The sequence below is a fragment of the Myxocyprinus asiaticus genome, chromosome 30 (genome assembly GCF_019703515.2).
Source record: "Myxocyprinus asiaticus isolate MX2 ecotype Aquarium Trade chromosome 30, UBuf_Myxa_2, whole genome shotgun sequence".
NCBI lineage: Eukaryota > Metazoa > Chordata > Actinopteri > Cypriniformes > Catostomidae > Myxocyprinus > Myxocyprinus asiaticus.
This window is the reverse complement of record NC_059373.1, coordinates 5,356,251-5,373,521: the sequence shown is the minus strand read 5'-3', so window position 1 is coordinate 5,373,521 and position 17,271 is coordinate 5,356,251. Positions and strand designations below refer to the sequence as shown.

The window sequence follows — 17,271 nt, the reverse complement described above, 5'->3', positions numbered from 1 at the left end:
CATTCACTAATGCTACACAATATACAGTATATAGGCTACTAAAGAAAATGTTCAAATGATGCTCTTAAAATCACCAGAAATTAATGTTTTGGTGCTGTTTTTGCGAAATGAACAAATAAAATAATTAATTTTAAATCCCCCTACGACATCATGGTACAATACAGCTGGAGGGTCTCGCCAAATGGGGTAGGACTGGCACTGACACTGTAACAGGGTCAATGTAAAATAAAATGTTACCATTTTTTCTTATTTCAGCATGGCACTTAAAACACTGTTGTAGTATCACGAACATCAACATTTAAAAAAGAAAGAGCTATTTAAATATAAATTATACAATGACAAAATATCAGTCAGTTCCTCTCATATAAACAGAACATGAAAGCTTGCCCGGAAGCCCATTACACTTAGGTGATGTCCAGTAGAAAGCAGTATTTGAACTACAGTTTATGTTTCAGCATTCAGAATATACTGGAGTTACACAGCTTTGATATCTTAAGCAGACATGTATTTGAGGCCTTATTTGTCATAAAATGCAGAGGCAGGACCCAAATGCAGAGTTTTAAAAAAACAAGAATTTATTCAATACAAAAATAAAGGGAAAAGCTCAACCAAAACACCCACAAGGTGGAAAACAAACATAAACAACCCCGTAGGGGAAAACGAACAATCCAGGGCTGGGGCAGAGGAAGAGGGAAACGGGGAACCAGGACCAACCAGAACAGACAGGGATGGGATGAATAACAACATCAACAAACAGGCAAGACCGACTAACTAACCTGACTGGAGACACAAAACCGACTGAGTAACATAAGACACACAAGACTGGAAACAAGATAAACTGGCACTGGACAGTAAACACGAGGAGACTAAAATAGGGAGAGAAATCAAACGGGTTAACAGGGGACAGGTGAGGCAATTTAACTAATAATAAGCAAACAAGGAGGCGGGGTATGCAAGACAGAGAGACACACAGCGATACAGAAACAAAACAAAGCCACGTGCTCTCACAAGACAACAAAACACCCGAATGGCATGAGTGCAACTCGCCAAGACAATAAAGGCAATATACGCCCATGCCAACCGATAAACAAGACGAGAGAATGTGAAGCAATGCCAAACAAAGCGATGCCACGCATTCTCACACTAAATGAAACCTGAGCGTACATCGCAAGGCAAACACCACGCGATGCACGCAACAGGTGACAAAAACAAGACAGGACACCTGTTCAAGAGTTTGGCCACACACACACCCGACACCTTAGACCGAAGCGACCGAAACTCAGCACAACGTGAAAACAGCTCACGACCCGGGTACGCAACGTGAGCGTGACATGAGGCGCACCCACGTTTGCGAGAGCCAAACAAACTAATGACGAGAGTGCATGCTGCCAAGTTGAAATAAGCACGATGCACCCACATCGACAAACATGGAGCATGAGTGTCCGGATCCCAACACAGACCGAAACCGAACCAGACAGGAAGTCAGGATCCTGACACCGTGCTCCCGACATGAAACAAGATGGACTGAAGTGCGCACAGCAGGGAAAACCACTGAAACCGTGCGCTCACACAAAGACAGACAACGAAACCAAAGACAGGCATGGGACGATGATGCCACGGTCCTGTCAGACCAAAACCCAGACTGACAGAGTGACAGGACCGTGACATTAGTAAATAAACCTGTTCTCTTTCATTCGCTCAGAGACTGAAATCGCAGAGATGCTAACACACTTTGTGAATGTAAAATTGGAAGTAAAAACAATGAGCACAGCAGTCCCATGGGTTAAAGGAATCAGAAAGACATTGCAATCAACTTTAAGCCATTTTCTTTATCAATTTTTCTCACAATGTTGCATTAAGACAGATTTTAACAGGGGAGTTTGGTCTAGCCTTCTAGACACTGTTTGTGTATATGCGTTTCAAATATTTTTTGTGGTGTGTCACTCAAAAATAGTTATTAAGGATGTCTTGAACAGCCATTTTGTGTGTGCAAGTAACCATCTGTTTATGTGACCAAAACAGAAAGGGGGGGGGACCATCAAATTCCAGAGTGTTATGAAAACTGACTATATTTTCAACAGACACAACATGATTGAGCTAAAGCGATCCATGGAAACCTGACTGCATTCAGATGCCCATAAAACTGAAACAGCCTATAGATTACTGTTTTGAGTCACTGCTGAGAATGTGGGAAGTATATAAGTTAGTACCAGAGAACAGGACACAGGTAGCAGGTAAATTACACAGAGTTGGAATACATGTGCAATCAGAGGGGACACATAGGTCTTTAGGCTCGATAAAGGCGTGAGAAAATGTCTTAAATAATGCAACAATGGCATTATAATAGCAATTGTAATCTATGATATGTTACATGTTAAACAGCATGCTAAAAAAAGCCTATTGCTTTATATTTATCATGTAACATCTAGCAAGAAACCATACCTTATAGATAATTTACTATGGTTAAGGGGTGTTGTCAGGCAAAATGCAAAATGGTATTTGATTTAACAAAAGGGCAGCAAACAGCAAAATTATAAAATATACTAAAATGAGGAATATATATATATATATATATATATATATATATATATATATATATATATATATATATACACCACAGAGTTGGAACTTTGTTTTATAGAATACTATAAATATAGTGTGGATAGATCATTACAATGCTTGCAAGGCTGCAATGCATTTATCATTTTAAAAAATGGTATGCAGTATACAGCACATATAGTGCAGTATACAGTATGGAGTATACAAGCATTCCATTTTACATGCATGAAGAGCCAATGAACTTGGAGACTTAAAGAAAGTTCTCACCTGTGTATCCGGATGTGGTGGCAGTGATTCTGTGGGGAACTCGAGGTGAAACACGCAGTGCCGCCCTCACCTGATAGAAGCTGCAAAAACAAGCAGTGTTATTAGATTATTATGGATTTTATTCACAGATTATGGAGTGCAAATTTACACATTGGGCCATTGAACAGTCTGAATTCCAAACTCTAAATACAATAAATCCTGTTTCATAATAAAAGACCTTGGAATGCTCTTCCCAAACAGTAGAAGTAGAAGTATTTTTCAAATGTACCTGAATTATTAATCCCTACAGAACAAAATGGCAATAAATAATAAATAATGGATATAATGCATGTTTCTATACCACCCTATACTGACCAAAACCAAGAGAAACAGCCGTTGATGTGATGATAATCGATGTGAAATCTTATACAGTCAGTGAAGCACTTTGGAATCTTTATTAAATCATAAATAATGATGATGATTTAATGTAAAAGCTTATTTGGCATGTCCAGAAAGTACATAATCCATCAGGGAGATTGTACACAGGTCACCTTGGCTAGTGGAGTGACTATATTTGCATGTGTAAGGCTGAAGCTCTAAACAGTGTGTGCTGATGGTCCCTTGGAGGTTCTAAACTAAAACGTAAGTAAATTCTATTAATTGCATTTCTCCCATGCAAGTGCATGATTATGTCACAGCATGTTGACAGCACATGTCAAGATACGTCTACAACATGTCCACAACACACCCTGAACACAATTACAGTACATGCTTATACATGTCTGCAGCATGTTAGAGCATATCTGTAACACAAGCTAAAGCATGTTAACAGCATATAACACAACCCTTAAACACAAAACTAGCCGCAAACTTGCTATGAATTTGCCACTCATAATTTTTCAGACTGATCTCACAGTAAAAACATAAACAGTATGTTTAGCTAAAGTTGGTCTGTGCTTACAGAAATTCGAAACACTGCCCCAAGTGGCCAAAGGGGTAAGTGTAGTTGTGTATATGGGCACGTGTGAGTTCCATTGTGTGGGTGTAGTGTCCACAGAGGGGCACCAAAGTTGTTTTCAGATATACAGGCAGTGATACAGTGTAGAGGAATGCATGTTTTATAAACTGTACCCCCCAACCCCAAACCTAACCCTAACCATCAGTGGAGTAAAAAATTTAATGTTATAGGGAAAAATGCAACCTCTGAATCACACCCATCACAGATTATGCCAATGTAATTACTTCCTGGTTTCAATGCAGTAATTGAACCCAGGTCTCCCATGTTGCTGACATGATACACATCCTGTTGCACCACAGGGGAAGGAGCCAATGTAAATTTTGTCTGATAGGAGATGTCACTTGTCAGTGAGTCGGCATAATGTCACCGATCCTAGGGTGCCGGAAGTTTCGGAAACAACATGCCGACCTCCCTTATGATCATGATGTATTTTCAAATGCAAATGAGCTTGCGATTTGCCACAAATATTTGCCAGAAGTTTGCAGTTCGTCACTGGTACTATAGAACCTGCAGCAAACCTTTGGCAACAATGGACAATTTTCCGCTACTTGCAAAAACTTCTGTGGCAAACCTGAGGCAACAATTAAGAGTTTGCCGCAAAACTCTTTTGCATGTGAAAATAATCAGTGGCGAACTTGCGGCGAGTTTGAGGCAAATTTGCCTTAACTCTCATTTTTTTGTAAGGGAAGCTACTACATTTCTGAATCTTTTAAGTAAGCGAATCGCTCTAGTCCACTTCCCTTGATTCAATTGTGTATGACCTCATGATGTTGAACAAATCAAATGGGTCAATGATTCACTCATAACAATGAAGACCCTCATTTGTCACCATCTAATGGGGTAAAGCAGTAATTTACAGAAATAGTCACTGAACGAATCTTTTTGATCAACAGATTCAAAAAACTCGAGTCACTGGGACGAAACTGAGGAAGGCCGTGACTAGTGAAAAAAATACAATGAAAAAAAGGAGTGCGGATCATGGATCTTCGTACCCCATTTTGGTAGAGTGCAGTGATTCTTTCTTTTTCATCTCACTGGGGCAATTCAAAATCACAGTCTCTTAGTCTGATTCATTTTAATGAGTTCGTTCTGACAGTTCATTGTAACAAAGCAGTTCACAACAATGATTCATTGGCATGTTCCTGCGAGGCATTTTACATCTTTTTGTAGCAAAATATTTAGTTAACTACTGCTGTTCATCACTGTGATTTCAACACGCTTATTGAAATAAGAGTGCTTTCTAGTTTTAATAGTTTATATAGTACAAATATATCTGTTTAAGTCTAATGTCGTTACTCCTCTTATTGAAGAAAATAAGAAAGTTATATATTTAAAAATTAATTGCACATATATATAGCTTCAGTGTAGTTAACTACTTTCCTTAAGTAGCTTGTAGTGAAGCTAACTACTTTTTCAAATGGGAAGCTTGACTAGTTGAACTACTTAAAATGATGAGTAGTCTGTTCCCTTACAAAAATTAACCATGGTGTTAAGACCTTGTTATTTGTGGTAAAACCATATTGATCACAAAATTATGGTTACTACAAGATTACTATAGCAAAAACTGTGGATACAATACGGATACTACAGTATTACTGTAGTAAAACCATGGTTAATTGTATCAAAACCATGGTTTATGGCCAAAATCCATGATTACTACTGTCATGATTACTTCAGTATTACTATAGTAAAACCATGGTTAATTTTCGTAAGGACAGTTTGGGAAGCTAAAGTTTCAAAGTAGAAAGCAAGTCACAACACTCCCAACAGGTCAGCGCAGCACAAGCTACAACATGTCTGAATTACATGATATAGCATGTCTACAGCATGTTACAACACATCCAGCTTGTTAGAACACATCTACAGCAAATGAGAACATTTCTTGCATGATAAAACATGTCTATAGCATATGCTAAAGCATTTTTACAGTACAATACACATCCATAATAAAATTTTAGCTTGAATAAGGTGACCAGATGTTCTGTTTTCACTGAACGTGTCCCGATAAGACACAAAAAATGGAAATATATCCCAGTTTCAGCTGTTAGGTTCACTTAACATGAAAAATCTTTGTCCTTGTTTGAGATCTGTTCACCCTTAGAAACTAATTATTGTGTTTGTGTAAGGTGTCACGATCAGTAATTGTGATTTGTTCTTTGATTTGTGTTAGCTGTATCTGTGAGTAGGAGATATCTGCATTGATTTGTTCCTTTCTGTTTCACCAAATCCAACTTCCTCCTCACCCAGTACGTCACAGTTTAAAACATGACCGCCTACAGAATCATTCTTTCCCTACACAAAAAACACAGATTTCCTGCCTGCATTTTAATCAATGCAGTTTACTCACACCATGCAGATATGGACTAAATGTGTACTCGTTCAATCTATTGTGATCTATTGTTAGAAACAATGCTTCTCTGCAGTGCAAAAACTACAGTATTTGTCCACTGGTGAAAACAAACAGTATATTAAAGCACTCTCTCTCTTCTGGGGATTATATCAGAGGAAAGGGTTTAGGGGGGGGGCTGTAGTCAAATCTCTGCAAAGCTGATGCTTCAGCCAACAACCTTGCTTTAATCTCAAAGCAGACGCTGTGAGCTGAACGACATTATGACTGACCTCTACTCCATCAGACCTGTTATGTTTTGCACAGCTGTCCTCAGCTGTGGATATACAGTAGAGGAGGAATATTACAGTAGATCAGAGGTGTCTATTGAGGTCAAATCTACTGTAGATGTGGTGTAGAGTCTGTTCATGTTTTATGGATTGCTTTTTTAGTAGACACATTTTAGCTATGTGCTAAACTGCCCCCAATGGCCGAAGCTAGAAGTGTTGTTGAACGTTTGGGCAAATGTGAGCTCCAGTTACCAAGTGAAAAATCCATGGAGTGGCACCGAAAGGGAGTTGATTTTAGCTGTGAAAGATGTAATACAGTCAAGTGTGGTGTATTTTATTAACTCTACCCCCAACCCAAACCCCAACCCTAAAGCTAATCGTCAGTGGAGAAAAAAAAAAAAAAATACAGTATGTTAGAAGAAAAATGCATCCTCTGAATCACGCTCACCATTGTTTATGAGAATGCAATTACTTTCTGGTTCCCACGGGACCAGAACCCGTGTCTTGGAGGTTGTTCAATCAATAAGCTAGCGCAAATCTCAGGAGATCAGCAGTTACAGAAATAATCAAACTAGCCCATCTGGCACCAACAATCATGCCATGGTCCAAATCACTGAGATATTTTTTTTTTCCCCCATTTTGATGGTTGATGTGAACATTAACTGAAGCTACCACATGATTGGCTGATTAGATAATCGCATGGATGATTGTTGGATTGTTTTCTCCCAATGAGATGAGGTTTTAAATGTTAATGTTTTAAAACTAGTTTTAAATCAACAAAACCTACCTCCCAACCCTAAACCTTAAACCTAAACCTAACCAATAGCGTCATATAACGTAAATGTAACATGAAAAATGCAGTCGCTTACAGAGCATGCATGCATTCAAAATGACTACAGAATTCATTAACATAAGATTCTTGATACATGACAAAGGACACCTTTGATAAACCTTTTTCAAATTATTATAATTATTTTATTAACCTTACAGGCAGCACCAAACTACATCAGTCCTTATGGATCTCCTTAAGCCACTAATAAACTAATAATATATTGATGACACTTTATACTTCCATTTGCCATTAACAAACATATACTGTAGGCTTAATTTTTAACAGATTAGTAGATAGTTCATCAACATTTAAATCTATCAAATCAAACTTTCATGACATTCATAAATACATTCATGTATTTTCAGTTTTAACTGTCTATTAAGCATTGTATAATGCAATAATGCTTAATGGGTTATTCATGAAAGTTATACAATGTTAATATATTTTATTTGACATAAACTACCACAAAGAAGCAATTCTGCATCTGTATGTGCTGTTTATTTTTTATTCTTTGTTATTATTATTGTTGTTTTTCAATGAAAAATCTGCACCAGACTAGTAGTTCCCAATCTTTTTACCTTGTAGCCCCCTCTACTTACATATGTCTACACACAGTATATCACCGCCATGGATGTGTGCTCTCCCTCCTCATGCGCTATGTGTTTGCTCGTGGGCGTGCACGAGAAAGCATAATCCTCGATGGTGGTGAGAAATGAAAAATTATGATTATAATACAATTATTTTTTTGGAACATGTATTGCCATGGATTTTGCATAACCGCAATAGACATGATACTTGATACATTTCTAGTGGTTGATATTTCTACTGGTCTATTACACATTGACGCAGAGTCATGCAGCAGCTTGGTGGTCTCATTATAAAGCATCAACAAGGTATGCTGTTTTAAGCGTTTTTTACAGTCTTGCAGTGCGTGGTTATGATGTTATAGCATTTTCATAACTATTGAAGATCCAAGAAAAAACCCACAAGCACTTGTCCACTTGACAGCCAGTGCACCTACTTTAGAAGCAGAATAAGTTTGGTGCACGTCATCCTCACGCAGTTATGCAAAGAGGCTCTTATTGGTAGAGTGATATTTCATGTTTTTATTATTTGTATTATTATTATGTTTGAGATTTTTTTTATCACGTTGAGTTGGATGAGGACGCTGACATGCTGTTTACGGTTATCGCGTATTTTATGGATTCGCACATTTTTCATTGACTGGCTATTTTTCTCAGAATCTTGTGTTTGACTGAGAGACTAATCCGTCATTATTCAAAACACTGTCCGTCATTTTGACACATCAAAAATAAGTATGAAACTCCGCTTAAACCATCTTCACGAGGTATATCTCTCCCTCGGTCTCTGCGTGCACATGAAAGAAAGAGAGGGAGACAAAAACTGCAATTTTAATGCAAAAATAACTAACGCGCCTCATTTAAAAGTATTTGGTATATGAGGGGAGATGCATTAGGGAGTTTTTATTCTGATGGTAGGCTGCAATAATAAGTTCATAACTTTGAGTGTTAGATCAGCTGTCACTCGTGCCCAAATAATTTTCTGCATTCGCAAGCAGTAATTTTCACTGGCAAATGTGAGTAAAACGCTCACACTGTAGAACCCCGATTAATGTAAATAAGTCACGAAATTTACCGTATCCTAACTGCGTATATTAAATGGTATTTGTCATTATTCTGTTTACTAAAATAAAAATATTTTTTGACTTCTTATGGGGGGTCCCTAATGCCTTATGGGCAATTAGCACCCCCCCACCCCCAATTAAAGCACTACCCGTGACTTGTTCTCAGTGTTTGGATCAGTATACGATGCTCTTACCCTGTGCTCTTACACGTTGGTTAGAGGGCAGGTATTTAGGAAGCCTTTAATTAGAGCTTCCAAACTTGCAGAAGAACGCAAGACTGACTTACCCTCTCTGAAACAGATCGACATTGTGAAACTTATGCAACTCCACCGAAAACTCCACAGTGCCCTGGACTTCCGACATCATCTATTCCATCACCTGGAGAGTAGAGAAAAAGGGAGAGCCAAACATGTCAAAGATTGCATTTCTTACTCACAAACGTGTGCCATGTTGCTGTACTGTGGTCAGCTGAGCCATTAGCCCATTGTGAAGGACTATACCGTGGTTACCAGTGTTGGCTCAATGACAATAATCCAGTGACTAAAGAGCAGGGTACAGCGATAGGCACGAACCAAGCGCGTGACTCAGAAAGCCGCCATATCTAATTACTCAAGCAATAAGTCATCCCCGACAATATTTGTTCTAAGCTCCTGGTGTCCTGCTCTGCAGCAACCCACAGCACAACGCACAGTTCCCAAAACGAATGACAGCAGAGGGATTTCTGGATGTGATTCCAGATCATATTTATATCACCATTTATTTGTGAGACAACACAGCTTGAAGCCACTTTGGTCTGAACTCTATGAGTGTGCAGAGACAATCATTTCTAATGGATTTGTTCAGCATTCTCTTACAGGCTGTGCAGACGTTGTTTGTGGTATAAATGTGGCAGGTGTCCAGTGCTTGTGACATTAAGGCTGAGTGGAATGGCTGGAATTTGAGAGGATATTTGTGTTTCCAGACAGGCAGTATGGAGAAATAATCAGTGTTTTATAGACAAGAACACACAGCCATGATTATAAGCATTCACATCTTAGTTCACATTTTGTATCTGTCTCTCTGTCTGTTTCTCCTTCATTGTATTTGTTTTATGCTTTCTTTCTGAATTCCAATTCTTGTATTGATACGCTGATATACCAGCAAGATCAATGAGTCGAATGATTTTTGTAACTGGAGCAGGGTGTTTCTTCAACTTTGGGCACTTTTTACAGTATGTCCCAGGTGTTAATTTTAATTAAAACTAACAGATTTCAGCTTTTTTCTTTTTTTATGTGAAGGTCACGTTAAAACTGACTTTGGAAACTTTTTCTAGGCCTACATTCTTCTTCATCTTCTTTTTCTTCTTCTTCTTCTTCTTCTTCTTCTTCTTCTTATTATTATTATTATTTATTTATTTATTTATTTTGTACTTCTTAAATGCCAATTTGACTGTTTTAGCCTTGTCCTGGACCCAGATTTTCAATATTAAACTATGAAAATCCATTATAAAATTGCTAATTATTATATGTTTTAAATAAATAATCTAAACAAAGAGTGAAAAAAAAAACATTAAAATATTTTAATATTTAATATTTATAAATTTATAATATAAAAATAATTTGAAAATGACTTCTATCAATTTATACAAAAATTAAGACTATCCAACAGTGGTGATGCCATTTCCACCCCACGAACAATTTTGACCTAACAAAGTGTAAAAGTTAGTGTTCTTGTTAACCAAGACAACAAAAGTCTCAGTGAAGAGCATGCTTGAGATGAAATATGAGACTATTTGATAATCTTTTTATTCTATATGATAATAATTTATTGGCCATCATTTCCAATCAAGCCATTTAATTGTGTGTATTTTGGAAAAATAAAATGATTGCTATTAGAAACAAATGACATAAAAAACAAATAAAAAAGAACAGAGTGTGAAATAATAATATTTCAATATTAAATTATTTTACCTGAGATGATAACTGGATGACACTCACTGAATTAAACATGCAATGATGTCACATGACAAAAACATACAGTAGCATAGTAGAGTTTGAAATGTTATCATTGCATATTGCATACTTCTTCAATTACTTTAATAACATAGTAGATTGGTTGATAGGAATATTGTTCCATAAACATGGATGTTGATCCAAGAATATGTTCTTCTTATATTTACATTTTTACTTAAATAAAAACACTGAATCTGTCTAATTAGGCTGGTCTTGATATTAATTTGATTTGATTCTGATTCCGATTCACAAGTTTTGAATCTGAATCATTTGGATATATTTCATTTATAATGTCCATTTTGCTTAGAGATTAAAGAAATTCCCTCAGCTAGATTATAGAGGGAAGTTTAACTTGGTACATTATGAAAATATGTATTAAAAAAAACCTAAACCATGCAGTTTGACTGCAATGTATTTAATACATTTTATAATTGTTGATATAATAATAATAATAATAATAATAATAATAATAATGATGATTTAAAATATAAGATCGATCTAGGGACAATTATATTGTGATCGTTCAAATTATGATTTTAATTCATCTGAATTTATATTTTTACGCAGCCCTAATGTGATTTGCATGAAAACTCGTCAATTCTATTGCACTGTAGTGAGTTTGATTAATAACCCCTGTAACATTACTTACAGAGAAACTCAAAACTAGAGCACAATCACAATGCATGTTCCCGTTTAAAGCACACCTACGGTAACAGAAGTATAGAACTAGACATTTCTTATTCTGATCTGTTTTGTTGAAGCAGCAGGTGCAGTGCTGCATGCTGACTTCTTATTAATTAACAGCAATGATGAAACTATTTCAAAAACATGTTAGCTACAGTAAGGAAAACTACAGGGCCTTCATTGTTTGCCATGACAGGGAAAGTGCAAAGATGTTTTTTGTAAACAGTAATGAAATTAAGATACATACAGAGTTTCAGCAAACATTAAGGGGATAGTACATCCTTTTGTGTTCCACGGAAGAAAAAAAGTCAAACGGGTTTGAGAGCAAATTAGGACATAATTTTCATTTTGGGGTGAACTATTCCTTTAAGAGTGATGAAATATCGATAAGAACGGCGTTCCAGCAAACATTAAGACCATTAACCACAGCAGAACGGAGTTAGTCAAAAACAGAAATATTAAAGAGACGGAACAGCAAGAGTGCCAAAGCGTTAGATAACTATTATTAGTCATTAAGTGTGATGTCTAGGTATAGCTCTTAAAGGTTAATGGCTTTGAAGCTGCTGTCACCTTGTTCTTGCAGCTGATGCAGAGAAATGGAAAATATGTTTCCTTTGAAATGCTGCCCTTGTGTTTGCTGACGCAATGTTCCATCCTGCCAACAAAAATCATGTTTGCAAGTGAAGTCTGGGGAATGAATCTAGAGGAATCAGTTGAATATATCACGGCCAGGTTGAATTACTGGGCATCTATAATCAGGGTTGGGAGGGTTAATTTTGAAATGTATTCCACTACAGATTACAGAATACATGCTGTAAAATGTCATTTGTAACGTATTCCATTAGATTACTCAAGGTCAGTAACATATTCTAAATACTTTGGATTACTTCGTCAGCACTGGTAGATTTTTTCACTTGTTTTGACTATAAAAACTCTGCCAGTACAGTAAGACAAAATACACATGTTAAAAATACATTCTCTGAAAAACCTAAATTTCTTATGCAGTTTTGTTTGTAAAACAAGATCAATCAAATTGATCTTGTTTTAACGATTTTTCTATATTTATACAAGAAAAGAATACTTCACCCACCATAGATCCTTTGGAAGTCTCACAGCTCCAGGCTGCATTTGCACACCAGTGTGAGGTTTTAAAGGGTTATCAAGACCAGCTGAACAACCTACGAGTGATCATATAAATTTTTTTTACAGCTTTAGTGGATTCTGGGGCTGCTGTGAATCTCATAAATCAAGAGATTGTACAAGAACTCAATATACCCACCATTCAATGCATTTCAATGATTAATATCACCACAGTTGACAATGATCCAATTGGTACTGGTATAACCCAACAAACTGTGCCCATAACCATCAAGATTGGACTATTTTATGTGGAGAACATTTCACTATATGTCATAAACTCACCCAATCATGCTCTTATCCTGGGTCATCCTTGGCTGGCCATCCATAACCCTTCTATATCCTGGAACCAGGGTGAGCTCATGCAGTGGTCAAGTTTCTGTCATGAACATTGTCTCCATGTTGCTGTCTCCATGCCTTGTCTTACCACCAGCAATGAAAGCCCTGAATTCCAAACAGTAACCATGATTCCCGAAGAAGTATGCAGAATTCAATGAAGTTTTTAGTAAAGTCAAAGCTACTCAACTTCCTCCTCACCATCCATGGGACTGCGCCATTTAACTTCTGCCTAATACAGCTCAACCGAGAAGCAAGGTTTATCCATTGTCATGCCCTGAGACCCTCACTATGGAAACTTACATCAAGGAAGCCCTTGCCTCCAGTTACATCCATCCCTCCACCTCTCCAGCAGCTGCAGGTTTTTTCTTCGTGGAGAAAAAGGATGGAGGTCTACGTCCATGTATCGACTATCGAGGCCTAAACTCTGTCACCTTGGAATACCATTACCCACTGCCACTTATCCCCTCAGCCCTAGAAAAACTCCGTGAGGCTAAGATTTATACTAAGCTCGATCTAAGAAGTGCTTATAACCTCATCAGAATCAGAGAAGGAGATGAGTGGAAGACTGCATTCATTACCACCAGGGGGCACTATGAATATCTGGTCATGCCGTATGGACTTGCTAACGCCCCCTCTGTTTTCCAGTCTTTTGTCAGTGAGATTTTCAGAGACCTCCTGAATCAGTGTGTGGTGGCCTACATTGATGACATCCTCAACTACTCTCAAAAACAAGAACAACATATCCAGCATGTCAGGACAGTCCTATCATATCTCCAGGAAAACTAGTTATTTGTCAAGGCAGAGAAATGTGAGTTTCATATCTCCCATACCACGTTCCTAGGTTACAACATCAGCCACCAAGGTGTAGAAATGGATGTCTCTAAAATCACAGCAGTTACCGAATGGCCTCGACCTTCCACAATCAAAGAACTACAGTGATTTCTGGGCTTTGCCAATTTCTACCGCCGCTTCATAAGGAACTACAGGATCATTGCAGCATCACTTATGTCATTGCTCAAGGGAAAACCCAACAAGTTGCCATGGAACGACGCTGCATACCAAGCCTTCATCTCCCTCAAGTCAAGCTTCATGACCGCTCCTATTCTGAAACACCCCGACCCCAATCATCCTTTCGTCATTGAAGTAGACACTTCTGATTGTGGGATTGGAGTGGTCCTGTCACAACGTCATGGTACCCCAGGCAAGCTTTACCCTTGTGCATTCTTCTCCAGAAAGTTAAATTCAGCTGAACGAAACTATGATGTGGGGAACAAGGTATTACTTTCCATGAAGGCAGCACTCGAAGAGTGGTGTCACTGGTTAGAGGGGGCAGTCCACCCGTTCCAAGTTATCACTGATCACAAGAACCTTGAATACATCAAGGCAGCCAAGAGACTGAATCCACATCAAGCTCGATGGTCATTGTTCCTCACCAGGTTCAATTTTACCGTCACTTACCGCCCTGGCAGAAAGAATAGCAAAGCAGATGCACTTTCACGCAGGCATGATCCACCCCACATCCAGCCTCATCCTGGATCCATCCTGCCACCATCTGTCATCATTGCATCGATTAGTTGGGATATCATGGAAGAAATACAACGAGCACAACAGCACGAACCGTCACCACCAAACTGCCCCCCAACCAAGCACTTTGTACCACAAGCTCTACATCTGAGAACTATCCAATGGGTCCACACTTCATTAAGCACAGGACACCCAGTCATCCAAAGAACAATCACTCTGGTACGTAATTTCTTCTGGTGGCCATCTGTGATTCGTGATGTTACTAACTATGTGAAGTCTTGTCAAGTGGGTGCACAGTCTAAGACCCCCAGTGAACTGCCCACGGGATTACTTCAACCACTACCAATACCCCAAAGACCATGGTCCCACCTGTCCATCTATTTCGTCACCGACATGACAAACTCCAACGGATACACAACCATACTGATAATTATAGACCGATTCTCAAAATCATGTAGACTTGTCCCTCTCAAGGGTTTACCCACATCTATGGAAACTGCTAACACTCTATTTCACCAAGTATTCAGAGTCTATGGATTACCAGAAGACATCATGTCCGATTGAGGTTCACAGTTCACGTCCCCAGTTTGATAGGCATTCTGTAAGCAACTGGACATCAATGTGAGTCTTACCTCAGGCTATCATCCCCAAGCCAACGGACAGGTGGAAAGTTTAAACCAGGAGATTGGCAGATATCTTCAGAGCTACTGTAGCCGTGAACAGGAAAAGTGGAGCGACTTTTTGCCCTGGGCCGAATACCCACAGAATTCCCTCACTCATACCTCTACAGGGCTAACCCCCTTCCGATGCGTGCTGGGCTACCAACCCCCAATGTTCCCTTGGTTAGGAGAACCATCTACAGCCAGTGGTGGACGATTGGATTAGGTGGAGCGAGAGGGTGTGGGACAGCGCACATGTCTGGCTACAGCGAGCGGTCCGGGTGCAACGCTTTCAGGCTGACCGGCGGAGGCACCCTCACCCCAACTATCAGCCTGGACAGAGGGTCTGTTTATCCACAAGGGATCTTAAGCTGTGGCTACCCTGCAGGAAGCTCAGTCCAAGGTATGTGTGTCCATTCAGAATTATCCATCAAATAAACCCAGTTACTGACCGATTAGAGCTTCCTGCTAACTACCGCATCTCTCCTTCATTCCATGTGTCCTTGCTGAAACCGGCCCACCCGGCATCTGACCCTGGAATCACGAATCTCCATTGGAGGTTGATGGAGCACCAGCATATATGGTCAGAGAGATCATGGATTCAAGGTGACGAGGGAGCCAGATGCAATACTTGGTAAACTGGGAAGGCTACAGACAGGAGGAGAGATCGTGGGTAGCCGCCAAGGACATACTGGACCCGTCCCTGATCCAAGAGTTCCACCAAGCCCATCCTAATTGTCCAGCACCACAACCAAGGGGACATCCCAGCAGAAGAACACCAGGAGTTGTTCGTGGGGAGGGGGGGTCTGTAACATCTGAGGTTGTTACCCATCCTACCAACCACCAGAGGGAGCCCTCTCCCAAATACTGATCTTCACCCATTTCTTCACTGCTCATTTCCTGTTTACCACATGTGTATATATAGCCATGCAGTTCCATTGTTCATTGCAAAGTATTGCCAGTTTACCCTGCTTTACCGAGCATTTTTCCATTGCCATTGTTTTTTGATACATGATATGACCATTGCCTGTTTTTCTAGATTTACTGCTTTTTTGGATTACCCTTGGTTTTGTTTGCCTGGTTGGACTGTCTATTTGGTTTATTGGATTTATCTGGCTGCTTTACGACTACATCTCTCTGCCTGCTGTTTTGGAATGTTTGCTTGTGTCTCTTTTAATAAACATCCTGCACATGGATACTAACACCATCTCCATGGCCAGTTTGTTACAATATCAAAGGTCTTACTAGAGAAAAAGAAATTATGATCCAATGTGAATTTTCTTAATACAAATTATGATTGTGCCTGGTAACGTGCATGTAAAATGGCTAGAAATAGCATTCTAGCTTAGCGTAAAGCTGACAATTTGCACAAGGTTTATTTCTATTTCTTCTGCTCCAAACTTACTTCTCTGTCTGCCTGTATGAATGTAACACATCATAAAGTGTTTCACTGCCGTTCAAATGCACTTTGGATTGCATCATTTATATGTATAAATGTTTTCCATCTGAAAGGACTAAATATTAAATGAAACAAATGACAATAAAATGTAAAGTAATCTCTTCAGTAATCAAAATACTTTTTGAATGTAACTGTATTCTAATTACCAATTATTTAAATTGTAACTGTTGTGGAATACAGTTACTTATATTTTGTATTTTAAATATCGTAATCCCATTACATGTATTTCGTTACTCCCCAGCCCTGTCCATAATATCCTCATGTAATTACAAGGGTATTATGCTATAAATGTGGTTTATGAGGACATTTCTAGTGTCCCCATAATTCAAAACTTAAACATACTAAACAATGTTTTTTTAATTTTTATTTTTTATGAACATTTTAAAATGCAAAAAGTTTTTTGTGAAGGTTAGGTTTAGGGTTAGGCTTAGAGTTAGGGGATAGAATCTATAGTTCATACAGTATAAAAATCATTATGTCTATAGAGAGTCCTCATAAGGACAGCCGCACCAATGCGCGTGTGTGTGTGTGTGTGTGTGTGTGTGTGTATGTGTGTGTGTGT

At 38.6% G+C, this 17,271-nt stretch overlaps 1 protein-coding gene across 2 annotated transcripts in view; it reads right to left on the bottom strand.

Moving 5' to 3' along the window:
- LOC127421568 (protein FAM135B-like) overlaps positions 1-17,271 on the bottom strand; it is an 85,995-nt gene that overhangs the window by 56,298 nt on the left and 12,426 nt on the right. Inside the window, exons 2-3 of one of the 2 annotated variants that reach the window (XM_051664698.1) lie at positions 9,203-9,294; positions 2,827-2,906 (exon numbers count right to left, since the gene is read on the bottom strand). In XM_051664698.1, the coding sequence (XP_051520658.1) occupies positions 2,827-2,906; positions 9,203-9,282 (160 nt within the window). In that variant the 5' untranslated portion in view covers positions 9,283-9,294. The remainder of the gene's footprint in view (positions 1-2,826; positions 2,907-9,202; positions 9,295-17,271) is intronic. The other variant, XM_051664697.1, reaches the window with a different exon arrangement.